Source organism: Mustela nigripes, chromosome 9, assembly GCF_022355385.1.
Source record: "Mustela nigripes isolate SB6536 chromosome 9, MUSNIG.SB6536, whole genome shotgun sequence".
Taxonomy (NCBI): Eukaryota; Metazoa; Chordata; class Mammalia; order Carnivora; family Mustelidae; genus Mustela; species Mustela nigripes.
This window is the reverse complement of record NC_081565.1, coordinates 83,624,848-83,649,513: the sequence shown is the minus strand read 5'-3', so window position 1 is coordinate 83,649,513 and position 24,666 is coordinate 83,624,848. Positions and strand designations below refer to the sequence as shown.

The 24,666-nt window shown below is 45.5% G+C and overlaps 1 protein-coding gene across 8 annotated transcripts in view; it reads right to left on the bottom strand.

Annotated features, from left to right (window-relative positions):
* SMARCA2 (SWI/SNF related, matrix associated, actin dependent regulator of chromatin, subfamily a, member 2) overlaps positions 1–24,666 on the bottom strand; it is a 179,595-nt gene that overhangs the window by 122,867 nt on the left and 32,062 nt on the right. For all 8 annotated transcript variants that reach the window (XM_059411931.1, XM_059411934.1, XM_059411932.1 and 5 more), the window contains exons 6-12: positions 18,648–18,774; positions 16,346–16,519; positions 15,062–15,235; positions 12,536–12,706; positions 4,091–4,144; positions 956–1,086; positions 673–730 (exon numbers count right to left, since the gene is read on the bottom strand). In XM_059411931.1, coding sequence (XP_059267914.1) covers positions 673–730; positions 956–1,086; positions 4,091–4,144; positions 12,536–12,706; positions 15,062–15,235; positions 16,346–16,519; positions 18,648–18,774 — 889 coding nt within the window. The remainder of the gene's footprint in view (positions 1–672; positions 731–955; positions 1,087–4,090; positions 4,145–12,535; positions 12,707–15,061; positions 15,236–16,345; positions 16,520–18,647; positions 18,775–24,666) is intronic.

Here is a 24,666-nt window from a genome sequence, read left to right as displayed (position 1 = left end):
GAGATAAAAATCTTCTTTTAATCCTTCTATTTATAATTATAACACATTTCGGAGTTGATCTAAAGAAAACCCTTTATTACTCTTTCTTAAGTTCTGTTAAAAGTATCCAAGGATTCCATTTTAGGTTCTAGGTAAACTTACTGCCCATTCGTTCCTCCCAAGAGACTGAGAAATGTGCTTCTCTTGGGGTAACGGGAATATCCAAGGAATTTAAACAAGAATCACGTTTAAAGAGAAACCGAGAGGATCAATAACTTCATCAAACCAAGTCTGCGTTGCCCTTTCATCTACCCTTCCAGACTTACAATTTTGAGTAGATTCTGAGACCTGAAGGACCCCGGAAACTTCTGGGTGGCTCAGCCTCAGCGTGGGCCAGGGAAAGCAGGGCACCGCCTTCCCAAAATAACCCATCTCCAGTTCTCCCCACAAGACCTTTCCACCACCTCCCCTTTCATGGCAGCCTCTCTTTTCTTGGTTTCATATAAATTCAGAATTCTCCGAGTCCCGCCACTGGCCAAGAGCCCCGGCGAGGTCACTAGACTGCTGGGCACCATCGCCATAGCTCTGGGGCATCCTCAGCTCCAGACGTCACGCCAAGGTTAGCACTGGAGGACGCAGTGATAGACAGGGGCTCTTCCCACATACACCCCAAAGACTGAGATACCCACGTACCTCCTCCTCGTAATCAGAATCGCTCTCTTCACTGTCGGATCGCGGGGCAACTTCGTAACTGCAGGAAAAGGAGTGGGAAGGAGAGGGGGCTTACTTTTCTAAAATTAGAAGACACCACACACGCACATGACCTACGTAGCATGTTCTGTGTACAAATGACAAATGTGGGGAATCACTTGAACTGTTTCAGCGAAGGTCATGGTGCTGGTGCTCTGAGATTTTATGGGGACCACAGACATCTAAGAAGCCACTGGACCCCAGAATTTCTGCTTTAATGCCGTACCCGGGATTCATTTCCAACCAGGCGTCCAGCTGACTTGCTTTGGGTGCTTCTGGTCCAAAGAGGACCTTGCCCGTTTCCGTGTGAGTCACTTTGACGGGCAAGTCACTCATCTGACTGCTTTCGTCTATAGGCTAGAAAGGAGAAACAGAGACACGTCACCGCTGGGTGTTAGGGCCGCCTCCCAGCTCTGTGCTGGACGCTGCCCAGCATCTGAAACGTTTTCCTGTGACTGGAAAGTTCCCCACCCATGAGTCCTGGCGGGAGGTGGGAGGTCACCTCCTACTAAAGACGCTGAAAGCACCAACCTCCCTTGCAGCAAGGAGCTCAGTGCCGACCTCAGCTCCATCAACTGGACGCACTCACCAAGGCTTGGAATTAGGAGCCCGAGGCTTGGGGAAGCCGGGAGCAACAGGCATGCTGGAGGGAAGGCAGAGCACAGGGCCGGGCCGGGCCGAGCCCCTGCCGGTGCACCGCGTCAGCCACCCGCCACGGCCTCACTGACTGGCTAGACGGTAGAACACGGCCTACTGTAGCTTCAAGGCAGGCTCTCCAGGTTTCCTGGAGGTCTGATGAATTACCCAATATCTTATGAACATACTCCCTTCTTACTTAAATCTGGCAGAGTTGTCATTTGTCATTTGCAAATAAGAACCCCCACATAATACCCCTTCCCCATAACAACTACTGCTAAGTCGTGGTTTCTGAGAGAATGGGAAAAGAAAGAGGTATTGTCATCTGTGTCCCCTCTCGAGGGGCCCGTCTGAGTTTCTGCAGAACCCAGTGTCCTGTTCTCTAGCTTGGCCACAGGCACCTGACAGCGAGACAGAGCCAGAAGCTGGATCCTCTGAAACCGGGCGCATGGACCAAGCCGGAGCTGAAGTTCATTATTAGAGTCTTCATGAAGAATGGCTTGCTCAGAAAATTAAGAGGATAAATGAAATCACAGAGGCCTTGTCTAACCTACTTCAAAGAACAAATTGTTTTATGGGACGCCTGGGTGGCTCAGTTGGTTAAGCAGCTGCCTTCAGCTCAGGTCATGATCCCAGCGTCCTGGGATCGAGTCCCACATCGGGCTCCTTGCTCCGCAGGGAGCCTGCTTCTTCCTCTGACTCTGCCTGCCACTCTGTCTGCCTGTGCTCGCTCTTGCTCTCTCTCTCTCTGACAAATAAATAAATAAAATCTTTAAAAAAAAAAAAAAAGAACAAATTGTTTTAAAAGGCCTAAAAAAAAAAAAAATGGAGTAATCAATCCTATGCAAATGAATGCTACTGATGACCCAGGGACCACACCTGTAGGACAGATCCCCCAGGCCAGACGCTGGCCTGGAAATGCTGGATTTGTGAGCAGTCCAAGTTATCCATCTCCTTAGAAGTAATAAAATTCCATGTTTACACAATTCATTAATTCTGAAGAATTTTTTTCTCAATTGTTCTTAATTGGAGTTAAATAAAAATGACAGGAAACACAGGATACCACAGTGTATCTTCCATATCTCAGAGGAAATGACAAAAAAAAAAAGTTCATTCTCCCTTCTCCTTCAACAAAACAGAATAAAAAACAAACAAAAAAACCCCAAAAAACAATATATTAGTGAGTATCTACCAAAAAAAAAAAAAAGCTTTTAAAAAAGAAAAGGCCAACTCCAAGCCGTCTCTTCTTTTTTCTTTGATGTGGGCTAAAGCAACAGATTGGGACACTACTGCTCTGCACGCGTGACCTTTCTTCCTCACTGGGGACAAGGTCAACCACATGCCCACGCGGTAAAGCAAGGAATCTACCAGTCGTTATCGCCTCCCTCGGAGAAACTGTATTCCATTACTGCGGACTCTGAGAACACAGCCTGTTTTCTTGCTTATGTCGTGCCGCAGAGAAAATCGGGAGTTGCCGTGGCTGGAATTAGGGCTTTGGCAAGGGCCCTGAAGGAGCCCGGCAGAGGGTAAGAACATGATTTCAAAACAAACTGAGCAAGATGCCCACTCTGCCAACTTCAGCAAGCAGAATGCACATGGGTTAAGATTTAAAAAACAAACAAACAAAAAAGGTGTACATCGCAAGCCCAAGATCAGCAGGGGATCTTCCCAACCGACGGTAAGAGGTAGGAGCACGGTCCCACCAACCCACTCGCTCTCCCCCTGCGTGCTTGTTAATTACAGACCCATGTGAGCCGCGCGTAGGTAAGGCTGGGGGCTTGCACAGACCAGCGTTGTTTCGCAGCGTCCAATAAATAGTGTTCTTCCCCCAGAGTGGCCCACTGAGGGTGGCTGAACCATGAGACAACTCATCCCGATCCTTTCTTTCCTTGTGACGAATTACAGTGCTCAAGCGACACTTATTGTTCAAGGAGTTTCTGCAGGGAGTAGTGGTTTCAACCTTTCAGCTCCGGATCCAGGCTGCTCACACGTGCGGTACGCCTCGTGTGCACAGATTCTAGAAGGGTCCGCCCAGCAGGTTTATCAGAATCTGAGAGAGGAGAAGGCCGTTGGAAACAAACTCCTTCCCATTCTGCTCTGGGGCCGCACCTCCTCGTGTGAATCCCTGGCAGAGAACTTTTTTGAGTTTTTGGAGGAGAAACTAAATCCAATAAGTAAGTAACTGTGTTCTCATGATTCCGGGGAACTTTCAAAATCCTGAGAAATCACATTAGGCATGTGGTGGTGAATCTATACAGAAAAGCACTCTTGTGAGCCTACACAAAAATGTCAAAAAAAGAAGCTCACTAAATATGTAAATTGTTTGTGTTTATGAAGTTTTATAATTTCAAATTAGTAATACACTGAGGAAACTGGGTCATATCTTTATGCTTCTGTATCACTTACGGGGAAAATGCAATTATAGAATCACTTGAGATTTTTACACGTTCTATAGAGTCATAAACATATATGCACACAGAAGATTCCAGAACAGTACACAAACTTAATATCAGTTGATTGGCAGTCTGAGACGGAAGGAGATTATGTTCCAGTATATCCCTTTTCTACTTGCCTAATTTTCTACTATGCTAATGTACTACTATTTTTACTTAGAAATGAAAAGCTGAGTAAAAATAAAGTTGGTGTTCACAGAAAATGGTGCTGGAGGGCATGGCAGGGACTCATTGAGCAGAACACAGGCAGGAATGGGCACAAAACTCCTCACCTCTCCGTCTGGTCCCAGGGCAGACTCTCCTCCCTCAGCAATCTCTTCAGCCTTCTGCAAAGCAAGGTCAGATGTTACACATCAATCAAGAAGATGGCTATCAGAAAGATTTCATGGCAACTCAGTGGCCCCAAAGAGCACTTCCTTGCTACTCACCACCGTCCTCTAATAGAGCTTAAGTACTGACGTCTTTTATTTCCATTTCTCTTCACTGTTTGATACAGAGTGTGTGGGATTTTTCTTTCTTTTCTTTCTTTCTTTCTTTTTTTTTTTTCTGGCAACTTGGAGAGAGTTACTGAATGTCAGGTGTGATACAAGTCTGGCCCACGCCAAAGATTCGTGGATGACATTTTCTAGAACCCAAAGAGCTGAAGACACGGGAGCAGCAGGGCTGAGGTCAGCGCGTGTGAGATGTCCCTCTCGTGTCTGGCAAACCCTGACATAACCAGCCCAACTTTTTCATTCCCCTTAGCAAGTTTTCTAAAAATGTTGACCACCGGTAAACTTGGAACTGCTTCCTGGGTCATAAAAATACAGAATCATACAACTCTCTGTGAACTCTCTGGATGTTTTCCATTCTACCTAATTGGCTTTTCATAGTATATAGTATTTCCATGGTTGGCAATATGAGGAAGTTGGACGCAGATACTGTGATCTCAAAAAATTCTGTCATCGACCATTTCTTAAATATTTCAGTATCTTAGTCCATTAACTTCTATGTGCCTCAAAGACAGCCTAAATGAAAAGCTAAGATTATGTCACATTTTGTACATACCTGAGAGGGTCTCATCTGCAATAAACACGAAAAAGTCTGAAATTTCTTACATTTATAACAACCTTTCTGACAAGTGAAATCTTTACCATCACCTTTACAGAATCCTTATTTTTATTGCTGGAAAGCTACACTACTTCTGCGTGAAGAAAAAAAAAACCAAACACAACTTTAGTCATTTCCTTTATCAAGACATTTAAGAAAATGAGCTTTCTTCCCCTGGGCTCTTTAGTTAATTAAAAATATATATAATGATACAGAATCAATATTAACTCTACTTTGTTTACTTAAGGCATTGATTATAGAATACATTTTTGCTTTCCATGAAAAATAACTCCATTGTCTCTTGACAAAAACAGCTTTTATAGAAAATGTTCCAAATCCAACCTTTTGTCTACACTGAAGAAAAGCAGTTCCCATAGATGTTTGAAATTTTTGAAGTTTTTTCAAAATTTTCTTACAAGAAATACATGTAAGTATGTAAGCCAAAGCACAAGGCAAGAAAAAGTGCAGCATTTCTACCACAGAGTTGGAAATAAAACACTCCCTTTGGCTATGACTTCCCCAGAATTTAATTATCTATGTCACCCCAAAGTGAAACATTCCCAGGCTCGAAAGGAAGGGTCAGCTTTGAAAAGCGCCAGGCCCTGTGTCTTGGCTACGGACACAGAGAACAATGGCAGAAAGGCTCAGAAAGGAAACCACCCTTCAACCAGCCCCTCACAGTTCCATTTTTTTGGAATTCTCAGGCACTATACTCAGGCGGCTGTTTTAATTAATGGGAAGAAGTCAATTAATCCTACCATTCTTTCCATACAAATCGGAAATAAGCTACAAATTTGGCCAACAAAGAAAATCAAATGAGACAATGGATAAGCCAATTTCCAGTATCTCGCTAGTGGAACTGCATCACCATCTCAATGAATAGTACATTAAAAAGCTTGGAGGACCATAAATAATAGATTCAGAACCATTCTCAAGGATGGTCTTCTATGAATATGCTACTGACTCGCTAGAGTGTTATCTAAAAACCACCCCACCACCAGGCCCTTCCTTTACTGAAAATCCTCTAAACTCATTTAAAAAATTCTATATGGTATCAAATTCAAGAGGCAATGTAATATGAGATTTAAGAAACCTGGTTCTGGGACTAGACCACTGGTGTTTGAATCCCAGCTCTGCCGCTCCATAGGACAGACGTGAGCTGTGTGATCTTGAGCAAATCTCTGAGTCTTGGTTCCCTCTTCCGTCAGAAAGGGACAGTACCAGTCCCTCCCTCGTCGGGTGGAGGCAGGACTAGGTCATAATTTTAGGATGCACGATCCAAGGCTCCATGAAATATATACAGCCAGCGTCCATCTCCACAATGTAAAAGATTTGATGCTAGTCCAAGGACCGCTCCTTTAAGTTCGGAGAACTGGCTATAGCACTGCCTGAAGTCAGGGATTTCTGTCTGTTTTTGTCATTCGTGTTTCTAGACACCTACAGAGTCTAGGTACTAGGTAAATGCTTGGTGACTGAAGGAAGGGAAGCATCTGGAACAATGCTTTCCACTTAGCACACACTCAGTGGACTCAGTGGGTCACCATTATTGGAATTAAATGCTGGTCTATTTGCAAGCCATAAAACAGTTAAGAATGAACAAACACACACACACACACACACACACACACAACGAACACACACACACACACACACACTCCTCACCCAACACACACACACACACACACACACTCCTCACACTCCTCACCCAACACACACACACTCCTCACCCAACTGTCCCTAGGTGAGAGGTCTGAACTTACACCCAGTCTAGCTGTTATTACAGGCAGTGGAAGCCAGGTGGCAGTCTTCTCTATGACAAGAGAGACCACGTTCTCCCATCATGCCTTGGATTCTTTCAGCTGGTGACAATCTCCGGTTCTCACATCACAGGGGTGGCTTTATCCTCGCTGCCCAATCCTCTCCCCACAAAACAAAACGAAACGAAACGAAACGAAACGAAACAAAACAAAACACTTCCCTTTTCTTGGTTCAAGATTAACCCCAAACAAACTGCGACGGGGGCTACCATGTCTCCCCCCACCTGGGGAATGTCACACAGTTATCTCCATCCTGCGATCAGACACGTCCTACACGACCAGCAGAAGCCTGAGCTGGGTTTTTTCCAAGGATCAAAACCAAAACAAAACAATCTGCAGCCCTTCACCCATGAATCAAGAAGTTGGGAACTAATTATGCGGCTGGAGGAAGGGGAAGGCCATTGTCGTGGTGATGGGAAGGGATGTGGGACACACCCGTCAAAACGGAAAACAAGGTGGCTCCCCAATTTCCGAGGTCAAAGCCAATTTAGAAATCCCACTTGGGTGGCCTCACCAAGCTGTGTCTCACCAGCCTCACCGCTACCTGTCTTCCGGCAGAAGCTATAGAACATAATCGGCAACGGGGCTGAGGAGGCAAAGGAATCCCGAGACGGGAAAATCCCAGGTAAGCCGAACCCAGGAAAATGAACCCCAGAGGGCCGCTTCACTCCCATGACCGTAACACGGGCCACAGCCTCAATCCATGTGGAAAACAGTTTTGTACCAATATTTTACAATTTTATAATTTATATTATAAGGTGAGTGCATCTGACCTCCCAGCAGGGTTCTTCGCCACTAAAACAACATTCGAAAGTGCGGGCAACTTCCTGGCTCATTCTGGCTCAGGGGAAACCTAAGCACCCAGAAACCACCTGGGTTACTTACACTGTCATTTAAGTGGATCTCTGAGCATGAAGACAGGTGATCAGGCAATAAAAAAGATCCAAGAATATCACATTAACAGGCAACTGCACATTACTTTGGTTGCACCCTGCAATGAAAGCCAATTCCAACATTTTTGACTCAAGTAACTGGTCAATCCAGTTAAGCAGGAATTTGATCCAAACTTCTGCTTTCACCCATTTTGATACTGGACTAATCAAATGACTGATCACGGTGGCACCACAATCACCTGCCGTTCCTGGTTGTCCCTACACTCAACATGCCCAGCATTACCTTAGAGCCTTTCAGGGGTGCCTGGGTAGTTCAGTCAGTTAAGCATCTGACTCTTGGTTTTGGCTCAGGTCATGATCTCAGGGTTGTGAGATCGAGCCCCACGCCAGGCTCTGCACTCAGAGCGGAGTTGGCTTGGAATTCTCTCCCGCACCCTCTCTCCCTCTCCTTGCTCGTGCTCTCTGTCTCTCAAAGAAATCTTTGAGGAAAAATAAAAGAGAAAAGAAAAAGAAACTTCTCCTTTCACCTGTGATATTCTCCTTGCAAGGGAAAATCTTCATCTTGGGGGCAAACGGGAGAGAGAAAAGAATTGAGAAGAACAGGAGGGTGACTTGAATTGACAAGGAATGTCTCAATGACGTCACTCCTGTGCCTCTCATGCTCTTGTCATCAAAAATTATGCTGAGAGGTTTTTCTGATTTGCTGCTCTCTAAAAAGGGTAAAAACACACTTCCCATTGCTCTACTGACCCGTGTAGAATTCTGTGCCAGAAAGAGCCCCCCTCCAAAATGTCACAGTCCTGAGATGTGCTTTATAACAGTATTTGCTGAGAAAGAGAATAAAAGAACTTTCAGACGGAAGAGCAAACACCACGATGAAAAAAATACTTGGCACAGCGGTCCCCACGGATTCTCTGCTGGTTCCTGTTAGTGTCCTGCATTTCCAAGAAATGTCACACATTCACAACAAGGGTGTAGTTCTGTTGGTATATGCTGCATTGGAAGATCTGGAAGAGGGAATTAAATATTTATTTCCGGCCTGAAGTCAACCGCTCAGGAGGCAGAACCCGTGAAGGGACTAGACTTCTCAGTAGGCTGGGCGTGGGAGGTGTTGTAGGGGGCGGTGAGCCTGGGCTCCTAACCAGAGCTTAAGGAAAAACACCCTAGAGTTGCACAGGGACCACCTGATTACCACCAGAAACCACTGCAAATGAGGGGCCCCACAATTAGAAAATTCTCTGTGTCAGAGCTAGCGAGGGAGGGGTAAGCAGAGTCCACCAAAAAGGGTAAATCCTCATTTCCAACTGCATGCCTCAATGGTCAAAGAATCTGTCAATGTCCAAAAAGACATCCTACCCTACGCCTAACTGATCCTAAACTGGGGGGGGGGTGGGGTGGTAGCCAAACATTTATTCTCTTGACATCATTGCAAACATATAACATGGGAAAAGAGAAGATTTTATTAAAAAAAGAAAAAAAGCCCTTAAAACCATGTTTCAACAATTGCTAGCCTATGTTTATACCACAGAATTGTTTGGTACAATAATTACTATTTATTGAGCATTTACTATGTGCCCAGGTACCTTCTAAATGCTCTAGTTACATTTGGCCATGTAATCCCATCACCTCCTCACAGATCAGGAGACTGAAGCACCAGGCAACCAATCCTTTAAGGAAATATTCTATAAGGGAATAAAAACAAATCAGTAGAGTATGTTTTCTGATGCAGTGAGGAACTTAGAAGTTTGCAGTCAGATATGCGTTCTTGGGCGGTGGCCCAATTTTCTACATCAGCACACTCAAGCCTATCTGTACACACTCTGGTGGCTTTATTAGCCCCATGCCCTTTTTCATCCTATAGTTCAGCCTGCAGATGTTACAGAACAATCAAGAGAAGAGGACAGAGACCTCAAGGTCATGCTGAGGGCACGTCAGAGTCCATTAATCCTGTTGCCCAGCAAAAGCTGGTTTCACATAATGGATATTTCACTACTTTGCAAATTACTCCTCCTCGAACACCTAGGTAGATACACATAGTTCGCTTCCTTTTCCTCCACTTCAAGGGCATTAATGGAAGACCAGGCTGAGAGCAGTAAGTTCCAGAATGACTTATAAACGTATACTTCGCAGCAGCGGCTCTCATGGCGAGAACAGAGGTGCAAACACGCTCATGGCAGGTTCAAGGAAACCCATCTCCTCATCAGAAACAACAAGGAAACGCAATACACTTCCCCAGAAAGAGAGACACCTTCTTGGTTACACTGGGGCAATATTAAAAAAAAAAAAAAATTAATCCTTTTCCAGTGAAATCCCATGTTCAACCAATAACATGTTGGACAGAGGTACCTGCGGCCCAGCTCCCCTACACCTGTTGCTGAAGCACAGCGCCGTCGGTCCAGTGGGTCACAAGAAAAAAAGGCTTACTGAGGCCTTACTTAATCGCAAAAAACACACTCTAGATAGGTACAGCATCATATTTGGTTCTGTGGGAAAAGCTGAAAGGGTCAGTGATGACTATTTAAGCTTCTGAACACGGCCGTCCTCCCCAGCAGAGAAGCTGGAACGAGCCACCCTCAATCATTCACTCTAACGGAGGGAAGAATGACGGATAATCCAGACTGTCCAATAATCGGCTTTTGAAAGCAAAACCATTTTCTTTGCACTTGAATAAAGGTGGATCTGGAATTAGGTAACTCGCTTTGAACCAAATCTCAAAGCCCCAGGAAAGAGATGGTTCTCAGAAAGGACTGGAGGTGGTCGGGGGCGGGAAGGGCCAGGTCTCTTCGGTTTCCTTCCTCGTCCTATCCGTCCCAGCAAGAAGGCTCTAGAAGGAAATCCTGCCTGTGCTCCTAGGTCCTGTTGAGGGCAGGGCGAGCACAAATGCCAGGGAAAAGCACACCAGGGAAGAGGCAGAGCTGAGGACAAAGTCACGATTCTGCACATTCAGTCACGTGAGGTAACCAGCGGGAGCCCCCTGGAGCGTCCTGTCCAGCAGAGGGGAGCGGGACTGGCTTTGGTATGGATCATTCATTTGCCAGGAAATCAGGCGCCCTCCCCCCAAGTTTGGCTCCCAGTCTTCCTTCACAGCGTTCATCACGGTTTACGGTCATCTCTTTGGGTGTGTGTTTGATCAGTGTCTGTCTGTCTCCCCCTCTCCGGTGGAACTGAGAGAGAGGACAAGTGTACTCTTCCTCCACATCTCTCTCCTCCTCGCCAGCGCTGAGCCCTCTGCCTGGCTCATGGTACGCGTCCAGGTAATACGCACCAGACAAACGGATAAAGAGAAAGAGTATCTACCATCGGCAAACCCAAAGGCAGGGGTTGGCAAGTAGAGTCTAGAGATCACGTGGGGTTGGCAGCACCAGGAAAAATGTTGTGACAGGTTCCTGCCTTGTACAGATTAACTGAAAATACAGGTACAATCACTATCACTCAGTGATATATCCTTCTTTGCCGACAATGATATAACCATATAATATCATGACAGGAATCTAGTAATTATAAGCCAGAAGCACACATCTGGGCCATTAGCTTTTAATCACACACAAAAAGTGGAATCTGAACTTCAGTACCGAAAACACCAACGGTGACCTTTTGTGGTAACCTGTGCAAAAGACATCTCCGCATTAGGAAAAACGAAAACCATCACTTCACGGGGTCCCCTCGTGGGATGTCACAGAATCCCATCTGTTGGACCATGTGCTCTCTCCTGACTCTGAACACGTCCTTTTAAGTCAGAAATTGGGAGCTGGAATCCTGCAAAGTCTGTAATGCTACCTTGACAAGAAAATGAGGTATTTCTCACCGACAAAATTGTCTAAATCCGAGCCCTGAGTCATCCCTTGTTCATCTGCACAATGCAGGCAGCGATCTTACACCGAAGGAGTCAGGGGCAGGAGGCGCCTTCTCCATCATTCATCCCCCCCCCCCTTAATTACGAAGCAGGTATGAGAATTCAGGAGCAATGAAATTAATTATTTTTTTTTGAAAAACGTTTTGTTCAGTGATTCAGTGCAGAGAATACATGATGAACGCCGCCCAGCCGGGCTCCTCACGACCCGATGAAGCCTTCCTGGTTCTTGTGGACATTGAGCATCCAGGCCACTCAGGATCCCCCATGAAAACCAAATACGAACCAAGAACCAAACCACCAGACCACTCAAGCTTCCAAGAGGACCTACATTCACAGGTCGACCCGGGCCATTTACACCTGCATCGAGATCACAACAGCTGCAGAGCTCAGAGTCTAAATCTCATCCTTCCCTTTCCATGCTGATTAGGTTCTATTTTATACAAAACCATTTACTGTCCTCTGTCAGGACCGAAAACCCTGGTCTGCCCACTCACCTTAGCGCCACAAAAGGGCAGCTGAACTGAATACACCATTTGGGCATTGCCGTCCATCCGAACAAACAGGCTCAAACAGGCTCTGACAGTACCCCGGAGCCATCCCTCACCCCTTCCTCGGGCTCTTTCCAACAGCACTTTGCCTTTTCCGCTCTAGTCCCATGGCCCTGCCACACCGGTGTTAACCTCAAGCAAACACACGTGTGCCCATGTTTTTCCTTTTTCAATTGACCATGTATGCTTCATTTTGAAACATGCTATGGAACAAGGAAACACGGACTACAGTGTTTCAGTTCACTTCCCACCCCTTACACTCTTATATGACTTCAACATCCTCTCTGGGGTGCCTGGTTCCCTCCCTCACACCGCTGTGCCTGATTCCCTCCCTCACACCATTGTGCCTGGCTCCCTCCCTCACACCGTGCCGCCCACTTGCGTAAGCATCTTCTGCAACTCCTTCACCTGAATCTTCCACCAGGTCAGGAAGGAGTGCGGATGAAAGAGTCTTCGAGTGGCCCCTGACCATACGCACACCCCCAACCACCTCGGCCGCCGCCATCAGGGCTCTCACCTTCTTCCTCCTCCTCCTCTTCTTCTTCTCTTTCGCTGCTTGGGCTTGCTTGTGCTCCCAGACCAGGTTGGTCAGGTTGGCCACATACTCATCGGTCTGCTGCAGAAGGTAAGCTAAACGCCGGTCTTTCTTTTGATCGATCAGTTTTCTGTAGCCCTCTTCATCTTCAGCCTATTAAGGAAAGAAGGACATGATGAGAGCACAGCAAAGACGTACACAGTTCCACTCTCCACTCAGCGCTCCCCATCACCGTCCGAACTGACGGCTGGTAGGCGCTGCGCACTGAATGACCCAGGCTGCGGGAGTGACTGTGCGCAGTCCAGGATGGTCAGGGTTGGGGGGGGCATGCCTGGGAGTGCATTGCCCACCCGAGTCCCAGGACATGGGCTCTGCAGCAAAGTCAGGACCCAAAACAACACTATTTACCAGTGCGGGCAAGGACTTTGACTCAGCTCTGTGTTTTTCTAGGTTTCTTTGTTCAAAACAAAAAGAGAGAGAAAGATGCTAAAATTTGCTAATTCATCATCCAAAGTGTATCCTTCACTTGGAAGCATGGAAATTCTCAAGAATAACCCAAAGTGGAGAGAGGAGTGTAGTCTGTCAGGTAACCAACACCAAGCAACCCAAATGAACTCGTGATGACTCCCGTCTCACCGCTACCCTTCCTGCAACTCCTCTCCCTGGTCCCAAACGGGGCTATCCTGCAGCCAAGTCCAGACATATCATTGTTTCATTTGGAAACATTTCAGTAGGAAACATTTCATCAAGCACTTCTAAGGGCAAAGACCCAAATGGACTTTGACAAGTGTAACTTCTTGTATGTAAAAGCATGACAAACTGGGTGGTTGACAGGAAATGTCAGATCTGGGGGGATTTTTGTCACAGGCTGGCAGGGCAGGCCTAAGTGACCACAGGCAAGGCGTTTAGCACCCAGAGTCTGATACTGCTGAGTGATAAAACAGATTCAGTCATTTCTACCTCTACCTCCCATTAAGCAACATCATGAGGTTAAATGCCATAAAAACTGATGTCCTTGGAGCCATTGCAGGAGAAATCTTTTTAATACGTCCCAATAGAAGGACATCCCAAAATATTTTCCTCGTGTGACTCAGGATAAAAGGAACATGTCACAAAATCCTCCAGAGGCCAGGACACCGCAGCGCAGCCGAGGATCTTCCGTCCAGGGGCGTCACTTCAGTGTCTCCCCGAGTGACAGGCGTTTTATCACTCGGTCTAGCTGCTGTTTGCCCCGTGGATGAGCAGGAACCCCAAATGCTATTATAACTCTAATTGCTTTTGGTTATGGTTGATCTCACTTGAAGAAAGAGTGATAAAAAACTTCAGTTTCTCTGTTATCTCTATATTCCATCATTTAATTGCAAAAATTAATGATTTGCAAATGCCTAATCATTAGTGTCAAGCCAGTCTGTTACTGAGGTTCTAATATAGTTTCACTCCAGCTGAATCAGACAAATCTGCTTCGTACTCAGATCCCACAACTAGAAAAGGGCCTCCCTGGCTGGGTAGAAATCTCGTGGACAGTCTTCTCCTTCCCAGGGGGAAAAAAAGGGGGAGGGGAAAGGGAGGTAGGAGAAGATGACAAGATTCAGTGTACCTGCATGCAGAGCCTTTAGAAATGTGCTTACTCTCGGAATCCAAAAAAAGATAATGAAAACAAAATGCAAACCACCGGACCACCAAAGAAGACAGTGTTACTTGGAATTTTCCAGGGACGTAATTATGGGTCAAGGCTAACGATTTCATCTCCATCCCACAGTCTGGCATTATGTCCCAGATAGACAGGTCTCCTATCATTATAGATCACACAGACTTTTCTGAAATCCACAGTGTGCTCTGAGGTCCAATTCCAAAAACGAATGGTCAATAAAACCAGACACCCGGGCCAGCAATGTGAACCGTCCCTTCTGGATTTATCTCCCGATTAAAAAAACAACAGCACAATGGTAACGATCCATGAAGAGCATCTGACAATAACAGCCATAACCAAAAAAGTGACATTTCAAAATTAACTTAAAAATCACTTTTTACACTAGAAGAGAGAAATTTCTACCATTAAAAAAAAGGGAGGTTAAGCACTAGGGGCTTCAAGAAACGGGCCTTCTTCGAGTCCAGACACAAGTTAATGACACATTTGCTCAAAACAACTTGTGTCCTTAGTCTCAAAGAGGCACTATTTTAATAAGAACAATCATAACAGTCCTTCCAGGTCTAGTTGTTAAATGCCCTGCAAACTGCCTGCCCTTGATGGGAGATGCTATATTCTGCACAGCAAGGCCACCCCAGGACACGGAAATATTACATAGTCGTCAGCTGTGGCCCTAGGTTTGCGGCAGGCATTGTCCAGGAAGGAAATGTTTTTACTCTGTCCGTAGGAAGTTCAAAGGGACGTGTTCATATATTTGACAAGCTGCTTTTACCCACTCTTGAGATGGTGTATTTAACATTCTCAATACAGGTGCACACGGGAACCCCACCGCCCGTGGTCCCCACAGGTGAGCCCCTTACCATCAGTCTCCGCATTCTCTCCTTTTCGATACGTTCCGTCTCTTTCTTCTGCTCTCTTTCCGTGTTGGCGTGCCAAGTTGCCACTGCTTTGGACAGCTTCTGGATCTTCCCGGCCACAGACCGATGGTACTCCTTAAAATCTTTTGCATGCTGCAGAATGCTGTTGAGGTATTCCTATAGGACCCGAACGGAAGAGGGAAAACAATCCTTAAAGCCTACTTCCCAATGTCATCGGAGGTTTCCGTGGAGCCCAAGAAAACACTCAGGGTGTCTTTCACAGCAGCAGAAGACTAGAATTTTCCATGGGGCAGGTGCCCTGGGATGTCTCTTAATAGCTGAGCTGCACAATTTGGGGCTAGTGGGAAAAGCAGCCTCTGGGAGGAGGCGCCAGCTTGTAAGGGAAGCCTCTAGGACCTCGAGGATAGGGCCTCGTGAAAACTGCAGATCAGGGACTGACAGAAGCCGCAAAATGGGTGAGGGTAAGACTGAAAGCAAACCACCCTCCCATCAACCTGAGGGAGGCAGCCATTTCCAGGGAGAGCAGGTCATAAAAGTGATGCCTCCTTCTGCTCTAACTCAGATGTCTTAGGACCGCGACTTGAAATACCATGGAGGGGCAGCTGAACTCGCCGCAGAGGGTTTAGAGCAGTCTTTTAAAGACAGGAGAGGAAACGTGTACCCATAAACATCTAACATTTTTCAAAATGAAACGAAGCCGGGCACTAAATGAAGCCCAGGAAAACAAGCACAATGTATGGGATTGCATCGCAAAATCAGATCCGCCATCAAATGACTTCCAAACGCCTAGAAAAGGGATGTTTTTTAAAAGATCCGCCCCTAGGAGACCTCCAGCTGGGCCCTGCAAAAGCCCAGGAGACGGTATTCATATTTGCTATAAAAATAACCAATTGCTCTCTTCTTTCCTCTTCCAAGTTCCCACTCCGGGGGCCTCTGCCCTCCGGCCACCCGCCCGTGCCCCTCCAGCAGGCAGCTGCAGGCGGGACGGTGAGGAGCACGCCTGCCTGGTATCCAGAAGGCAGGGCCCTCCACCTCACCCCAGCCACAGGAGGCCGTGGACAGGCCACCCACGTCCCCAGCGTGGCCTGGTCTCCCCTCCTGTTCCTTGGGGTGGTCGGCCTACTGCAGCTCCAGGGAACCCTTCTGCTCTGCCATGTTCCCACGGCCCAGCCCCGTGGTCTGTTCTGCAGTCCTCCTGCCTCCGCCGGAGGGCTTGGTCGGGGCATCTCTGCCACTGTGGGGGTGCAGGGTCCAGCCCCCCAGTACCTGGTGCTTCTGCCGGCGCTTCCGCTCCTGCTCGATCTTCTGTTGCTTCTCCAGTTTCTCGGTCATGCGGGCCTCCCGAAGGGTCTGGCGCTTGCTCCGCTTGTAGGCTTTGGAGTTGAGGGCTGTCTCCAGGGTGGTATCCCGTCGCATGCAGGCCACCACCTCCTGTCTCAGCTGTCAAGGGGCAGGGGGGGAAGAGTGGTTGGAGAGCCTGTCCCCAGAGGCAAGGCCTAGCTCCCGGGCCCTGCCCTGCTCCAGCTCCTGGTTAGTGGAGGCACACGGCAGACTCTAGAAGGTTCGGCATCACAGGTGGCCTTTTTTGTAAGTGAAGGGACTACACCATGCAAAATCTATGGTGTATTTTCAAAGATGGCATAAGTTTTCTTTCCAAGACATTCAGATCAGGGGAAACACACACACACACACACACACACTCACAGCACTGTTATCACTAAAAAAAACCAGACGCTGACTTGGGTTTTAAATAAATTCATTCATTCTGCTTAATTATTCTAATGGTATTAATTAGCTAATGATCTTCTGAAATATTTGACTTCATTTTAAGTGCCACAGTAACATTCTCTTTGTGTCTAAAGATTAGCTTGAATGCTGCTCTGTTAAAAAAAAGAGTGGAGAAATGACTTCCTGTTCGCATACAGGAGCTGCAGGCACTCACATTGAACATCAGTTCAACGTTCATGCTCACACAGACGACGGGAAGCACTGGCGCTGGCTTCCCCCACTCCCAATAATGATATTCTTGGAGATATTTACATTTCACACTATATCATGGAGTTCCTTTAGATTATCATTAATATGATGTCTTTTTTTTTTTTTTTTTTTAGATTTTATTTATTTACTTGACGGAGAGAGACACAGCAAGAGAGGGAACACAAGCAGGGGGAGTGGGAGAGGGAGAAGCAGAGAGCCCGATGCAAGGCTCGATCCCAGGGCCCTGGGATCATGACAGGAGCCGAAGCCAGACAGACGCTTAATGACTGAGCCACCCAGGCGCCCCTAGATGATCATCAATATGATGTCCTATCCACGTTGTATGTTATGTGGTGGCAGCCAGGGATGGGGTTAGGAATATACATTAAAATAATAATTCAATTGAAACTCAACTCAGCATCAATTACAGTTAGTTCACTGGGAAGCTTCATAAATCGTGGATTTTTCTATAATATCAAGCAAAAAATCAGAGACCAGTAAGAGTCTGGCATAGTGAAGCGAATCGGACTATAATCTCACTTGTGAAAATATGCTTGGTTATTAATCATTTAACAGTACTGGATCAAGCCTTTTATTTTCTTTCTTTTCGACTTCCAGCTGAAATCTGCTCCCATGGAACTATGGCCAACTAGCACCCCACCACCACGGACATTATAACCAAGAGGGCAAATGCACTCCCAGGTTCATGGGACAGTAGCAAGTGGGGTAGCTTTGCGATTTCAGTCACTTCCTGCAACAGACCGAGTCATGCAATTCAATACTTCCAAACTACTTTCATCCATTAATAATTCATTTTGCACACCCCGAGACTTTCACCAAGTCAACCCACCCTCCTGAGAAGCACACGCCCCTCTTCCCCTTTGGCTTAAATGAGGCAGTGCGCGGATTGGGCGACCTGCACCTGTTGGCTTCACAAAGCAAAACTCATCGACGTAACAATTCGTTCTCCTTCATTTCTCTAGTATCTGAGATGATAAAACAGCTCATGGCACTAGCTCTGATTCACCAGCGGCCACTAAGAACCACAGGAAGAAAAGAGATGATCATTCACAATTAGTCACCACGTGGGGTGACTGATGGGGTCAAACGGTTTGACATGTTTCTGTAAATGATGAGTTATTCATTTCACAGAGCTGCTATGATATTTGTTAAAATTATTTTCGTCATCACGGCTCAGATTTTACATTCGTGTTTACAAAAGAGGCTCTGGTCTCTCTCTCTCTCTAGATATATCTATATATATATATAGAGAGAGATATATATCTCTCTCTCTATATATATATCCCATTCATTCTCGAGGTTTCATCCACGGTAACAAAATGCCATTACTCTGACTTTGGAAACCATAATATGGGGCGGGGGGTTGTCTCTGATATACAGAAGCAAAAAAAAAAAAAAAGAAAGAAAGAAAGAAAGAACGAACAATAAACAATTCAGTCTTCATTATTTTGAGCTCTATGCAGGCGGTCTAAAAGATATACTGTTTTACTCAGTTTCTATCTTTATAACAGCATTGAACAGACGTACATCTATGTCCTATATCTCAGATTCACTGGGGAAAAGGCATTACCTGACGCTGAAAATTGAGTAACCGAAGTGCTTTCAGTTCCACCGTTGCTTTGGTTCGTAAATCTGGTGGCAAAGAGCCAGGCAGATTTTCCAGTTCTTGTATCCTATGTGCTATGCGAGCCTGGAGCCTAGAGGAAACAATGACATGAGGGAAGGGGAGGTGGAAATACACATTATGATTTAGCCTTAATGATAAATGAGAACCCTTAGTGGGTCTAAGTTCCCGGCCAGACACATTCCAGACGTTACCGGCCGGCTGACTTCTGACACCCAACTAGAGCTTCTGATGTCCAACAGAGAAAAGCTACCTTCGCGTGAATGCAGACAGGTGCTACGTGTTACGGGACACTCTGACCTTCTTCCCTGACCTCTCTCTAACACCCACAAGAAGGGCTGGTGATACACCGAGGAGGGAAGTCAAGTGTCACAGCTCGCCTTGAACAGACAGAAAACGAGAAACAGGATGGCGGGTTTGGCTCCCAAATGCCCCGCTGGTCAGAGTGCAGAACTTGACATCTCTTCCTAATTTCTAGGCCTGCCCCAGGCAACCGGGCCATTTGCTCTCCTTGCCAAGACGCTGATGACAACAGCCGTTAAAGCTGAGTGAACAAGGGCCCTTTTAGGTGCTGCTGAGGCCACAGAAATCAGCCAACCCAAAACGGTCAGAGAGAGCCCTGCCAACCACAACCACTTCCTCTGTGAGCTGGGCTTGTCTGAAAAAGAAGAGGCAAATTAGGCATTTTTAAAAATCAGGGTTGGGGCAGCACAGGATGGTAAAGTAACAGTGTTTAAAAACTGCGAGTTTCTGGGGCACCTGGGTGGCTCAGTCGGTTAAGCATCTGCATTGGGCTCACGTTATGATCCCAGGGTCCTGGGATCGAGCCCCGCATCAGGCTCCCTGCTCAGCGGGGAGCCTGCTTCCCCCTCTCCTGCTCCCCGTTTGTGCTCTCTCTCGCTCGCTCTCTCTGCCAAATAAAGAAATAAATAAAACTTTTAAAAAAATAAAAAATAAAAACTATGAACTTCTAGAGAAGGATTGCTGTGGAGTCTCATCTCAGACATCCTCAAAAATATGACTACAGGCCCTTCTTCATAATAAAAGCAGAACAGAAGAGAAAAGACATCCCACTTTCTTCACTCAGTTGGGATACTTTTACCGTCACCCATATACACTGGCTTCAGGTTCGCCTGGATCCTGTCCTTACAAATAATTACATGCCGTTTAAATCTATTTTTAGAACTACCTCCCTCCAAACTTGGGGCAGGAGCGTCTTGGAATAGATTTCATGGAGAACAGTAAAAGGCAGTAAGTTAAACTAAGTTAACACTCACTACACTAAGGTGTAGCTAATGCACAAAGTTTAATTCTTCCTCCCTCCCTCTCTCCTTCTGTCTCGGTCACACGCACGCACACATGCACGCACACTCGCACCCCCTACAAGGTCAATGTTATAATGGTCCCATCTTCCCGATGAAAAAATTCAGGTTTGGAGATAGCAAGCAACAGGCAGACTTCACAGAGCAAGTGCAGAAGGGGCCCAGACAGAAGTCCTCATTTGCCTGACTCCCCACAGTGACACCCTAGATAACGAATATCCACTTCCTAACTGCAGCGCTGGGACCTTCAAGTATAAAAGCTGATAATTAAAGATTTTTGTAAAAATTCATATTATGTGGGGCGCCTGGCTGGCTCAGTTGGTGGAGGCTGCGATGCTTGGTCTCACGGTTGTAAGTTCAAGCCCCATGTTGGGTGTAGAGATTACTTAAAAAATAAAACCTTAAAAAAAAGTAAAAAAACTAAACATAAATCTGTATCATGGTTTTGTCAGCTTTTAAGATACTGTGTGTTAACATGGAAAAGTAAAATCTTATCTGACCTAGATGTCACAAAATATCCTAATACTTCAATTAGCTCAAACATCAAAATGAGTAATTTAAAAAAACAAAAACAAAAACTAAAAACTAATAGCTGTTTGCTCTGGTAGAAAAGGAAGTGGGATTTTTTCAAAACTTCAAAAATGATAGTAAGAGAAACACATCATTTTTTTCACTGACTTCACTGCAAACAATATTATGACAGATTCCTATCTTATTTGGTACACACACATTATTAATTCTGATTTCCTGACTGATTCATCGTCGGAATGTGCTATTAGTAGTACTGTCTTTGTTATCCTGCTGTTGTTCCAACTGGATGTGCCAACACAAGTGATCACACCTTTAAGTGGCGCTTTCTCTCCTCTTTGCAACAGACTAAACATCTGCGAGTGCAAACAAGTAAACTTCCATCAGTTTTGAAATAAATAAAAATAAATAAATAAAATAAAAAATAATAAACTTCCACCATTTTCTTCTTTTCATCAAATTATTCAGACTTACCCAACATTCTTTCACATTCCTATTGATACTCATGGGATCATTTTCATTTTTTTTAAAGATTTTATTTATTCATTTGACAGACAGAGATCACAAGTAGGCAGAGAGAGGCAGGCAGAGAGAGGGGGTAGAAGCAGGTTCCCTGCTGAGCAGAGAGCATGTTGCGGGGCTCGATCCCAGGACCCTGGGATCATGACCAAAGCCAAAGGCTTAACCCACTGAGCCACCCATGTGCCTCTAGCATGTTTCTTTTTTTTTTTTTTAATTTTTATTTTATTTTTCACTGTAGGAACGAAGGTCCATTTCATTTGTCCAATTCAATTTTTTAAATAGTGACATAGCCCCAAATCTCCAATTATAGCCAAAGATGATGCATCTTAACTACAAGTTTGATAGAAAAACCTACTACTTTTTAAAAAAATATGTAATTTTTTTAAAAAGATTTTATTTATTTATTTATTTGACAGACAGAGATCACAAGTAGGCAGAGAGGCAGGCAGAGAGAGAGGAGGAAGCAGGCTCCCCGCTGAGCAGAGAGCCCAATGTGGGACTCGATCCCAGGACCCTGGGATCATGACCTGAGCCGAAGGCAGAGGCTTTAACCAACAGAATATGGCAGAAACGAAGACCATATTATAGGAAAATTAGTGATGAGAGCCAGTGATTTCATTAGGCTACTTCCCTGGTTCTAGATTGACTGTAGACCTTTTTCATCTGAATATCCCAGAACTCCAACCATCCTTGGTGTTCTGGTTTCCTCTCTTTGACAAAGTGGGTCAGGTGTGAAATTAGAGGCATATCTGCTTTTCCTTAATCTTCCAAAGGTCTGTGGAAATAAGACTAAACAAATAATCTTAGGACAACAGGGCTGAGAGCACCGAGATGAAGTCACAGGGAGCAGGAGAGACGGAGGACGGTGGGGAGTCGGAGAAGGTGGGAGCTGGTATGGGGGCGGGGGTCTTCTTCCTGAAACGTCTGCTTCTCCAAAGGGCCTAGTGATTGGTCAGTGAATCTCAGCTTCCCCAGCACAAAAGAATCTTTCTTTTACGAAAGGGAGGCAAGAAGTGCCAAGTGTGAACATTTAAACTGCAGAATAGGGAAGGGAGATTCCAGAGTAAAATTACATGCATTTGGTTCAGCGCAGGGTGGGTGGGGAGCGAGGGTCCAGGAGGGGCTCCTTTAATGTAGGAAATTTTCTCTCCTTGCGGTGGTTGTTGTCATTGTTAATAGAAATCTTCATTTTAAATAACGCTCCTCTCCAGACAATTTCGTCTCCCCATCAATAGGATCCAGCAGGTAGTCCGATAAAGAGATTTGAGATTCTAAACTTCCAGAAACAACAACACAAGCAATACTGCTAACTGCAGGAGACTCATTTAGTGTCCTCACGAGCACAGAAAATTGAAGCAGAATTAGGTCACTCAGGTTTTTCATACAGATTGAACAGTAAATCAAGAGGGGTTACTGTTCCGGCAAGAAAAAGAGTTCCATTAGAGGTAACAGAATATTTGCTCAGGTCCGGAGGAGAAGTTTATGATTCCTGTAGGAGAGTTATTTGAACAGAAAATGACACTGGTACATTTTGTTCCTTCAAGAAGCTGAGTGACACTTAAAAAAAAAAAAAATAAGAGAGAGGGAGAGGGAGTCTGACTTTTTGTAACTCTGCTGATAAAACGGCCCTTGGTAATTTTCAGAAGGAATTTCAGGGCTTCACTGGGGGAGCTGGGGAAGGACAGAAGGCAGGCTAAGCAGACGGGGCTTGCTTCCTGAAGCAAGGTGCGCCACTGTGTCCACACTAAATCCAGAGGTGATCCCGGAGAGGCCTGGCCTGATGTGACCGGGCTCTTCTCGGAGAACTCTTTGGAATGACAAGTGCACCTTCCATGCAAACATCTGTAGAATTCGTCTGCCTCCTACTGTGACAACTCCGAGCCCTTTTGCCCAAATGTGTACCTTGGAGTGGAAGAACAGAAGTCAGATATACTGACAGGGCAAGGAAAGTGTGCCACAAAGGCCGGGGTGGGGGCGAGAAGCACTGGAAATATCTCTCCAACACTTACTACAGGAAAAGGCAGTCCGTTCCATCATTAAGAGAAAGATGGTCAAGAAGAAAAGGATCCAATTTAAATGAGAACAAAATGTTTTAATGGTAGAGCTTGTACGGATCTGAGGCAAAGTGTGCACAGGCAGAAACTTATTTATGCTCTTGCCGCGTGAAGAAGGTCAATTTGTCAAGATTCTGATTTTATGATGAACAAGAGAAACAGCCAAATGACTTAAAAGTTAGAAAGAAAGCTGAGATTCTGACAAGTTCCCTTCAATTTTCGCAGATGAGGTAAGTGATATTACAATGGTCAAAGACATGAACATCTGTTAGAGTTTCTGACAGATGATTTTTGCTCCAACCAAGTTCATAAAATTATGGAAGAGGGCTTTTTTTCCCCCTTAGACCTTGCTCAAATTACTCAATCAGAAGACAAAAAAAATTGGACCCCCCCCCCCCCCCCAGTTACTGGTGCTAAAGATGAGTGAGCCGCTCTCTCATCAAGGGGCAAGGGTTCCTCTGCTGTCTCTCACAAGAGCCCACAGCACTTGATCAAACCCTTTCTAAAGGAAAAATGTAATTAATTTCTGCTGCTGAACAATTCATCTCCATACAGAGAAGTCAGCTCTCGCCCCTCTGACCAAGGAAGATAAAAGATACACTGCAAGGCTGCCCATGGAAACCTATACCTCTTCTCAAGATGGCCGCAGGAAAGTTCAAGTCCAAAGACCCCACCAGGTTTGCGGACCCAGGGTTGCCAGAGCGATGGTTTCAGAAGCCACGTGGCTTTACAGAAGAGGAGATGTTTATCAAGCAATGATAATAATATGACAATAGTCATTACCCCATATCGTGCAGGGCTTATCATTTAAAAGATACTGACACCTGTATTTTTTTTTTTCTTATTGGCATGGGACCAGAGGACCAAAACATTTCCACCCTGGAACAGGCTATACCGTACCACTCAGTCCTGTATACTCTGGGATGTCTTCTGTTAAGATCACTTCTAAAAAAGGGGCTAAAATGGGCTCATGACTAGAAAGGCCTGCAAATTAAAGTTCTGGTAAAAACGATAAAGAAAATTTAGGACTCAGTAAAACACATACACACCCATGACACAGGCTGCGTAAGGAAAAAAAAAGTCCAGATGTGTTTCTAGGTATAGAGAGTGTCTGTTCTGAATGTCGTTCGCATGACAGACAACAGTCCTGGTAGCTTCGCACATTCAAGAAAGGGAACAAAAATGCTAGCTCTTAGGAAGTCAGGATTTTAGAGTAACTAAACAATACCTCCTTGATTCCATTTACTGTCTTTTTAAAAAATACCTATGGGGCTCCATGGGAGGCTCAGTCGGTTAGGCAGCCTCAAGTACCGCATCCCACGGGGCTCTGCTTCCCCCTCGCTCAATCTCTTCCCCGCTTGCCAATATATGCGCTGTCTTAAATAAATAAATCTTGTAAAATAAATGCTTTTGACTTTTTTTTTTTAACTTGATAACAGCATACAGCACCATGTATAAAAAAGTTCTCCGACCCCAAATAAGAATATAGGGCTAACATTTGACTTCGTACCACACAGTGATCGGCATAGCAACATTGCA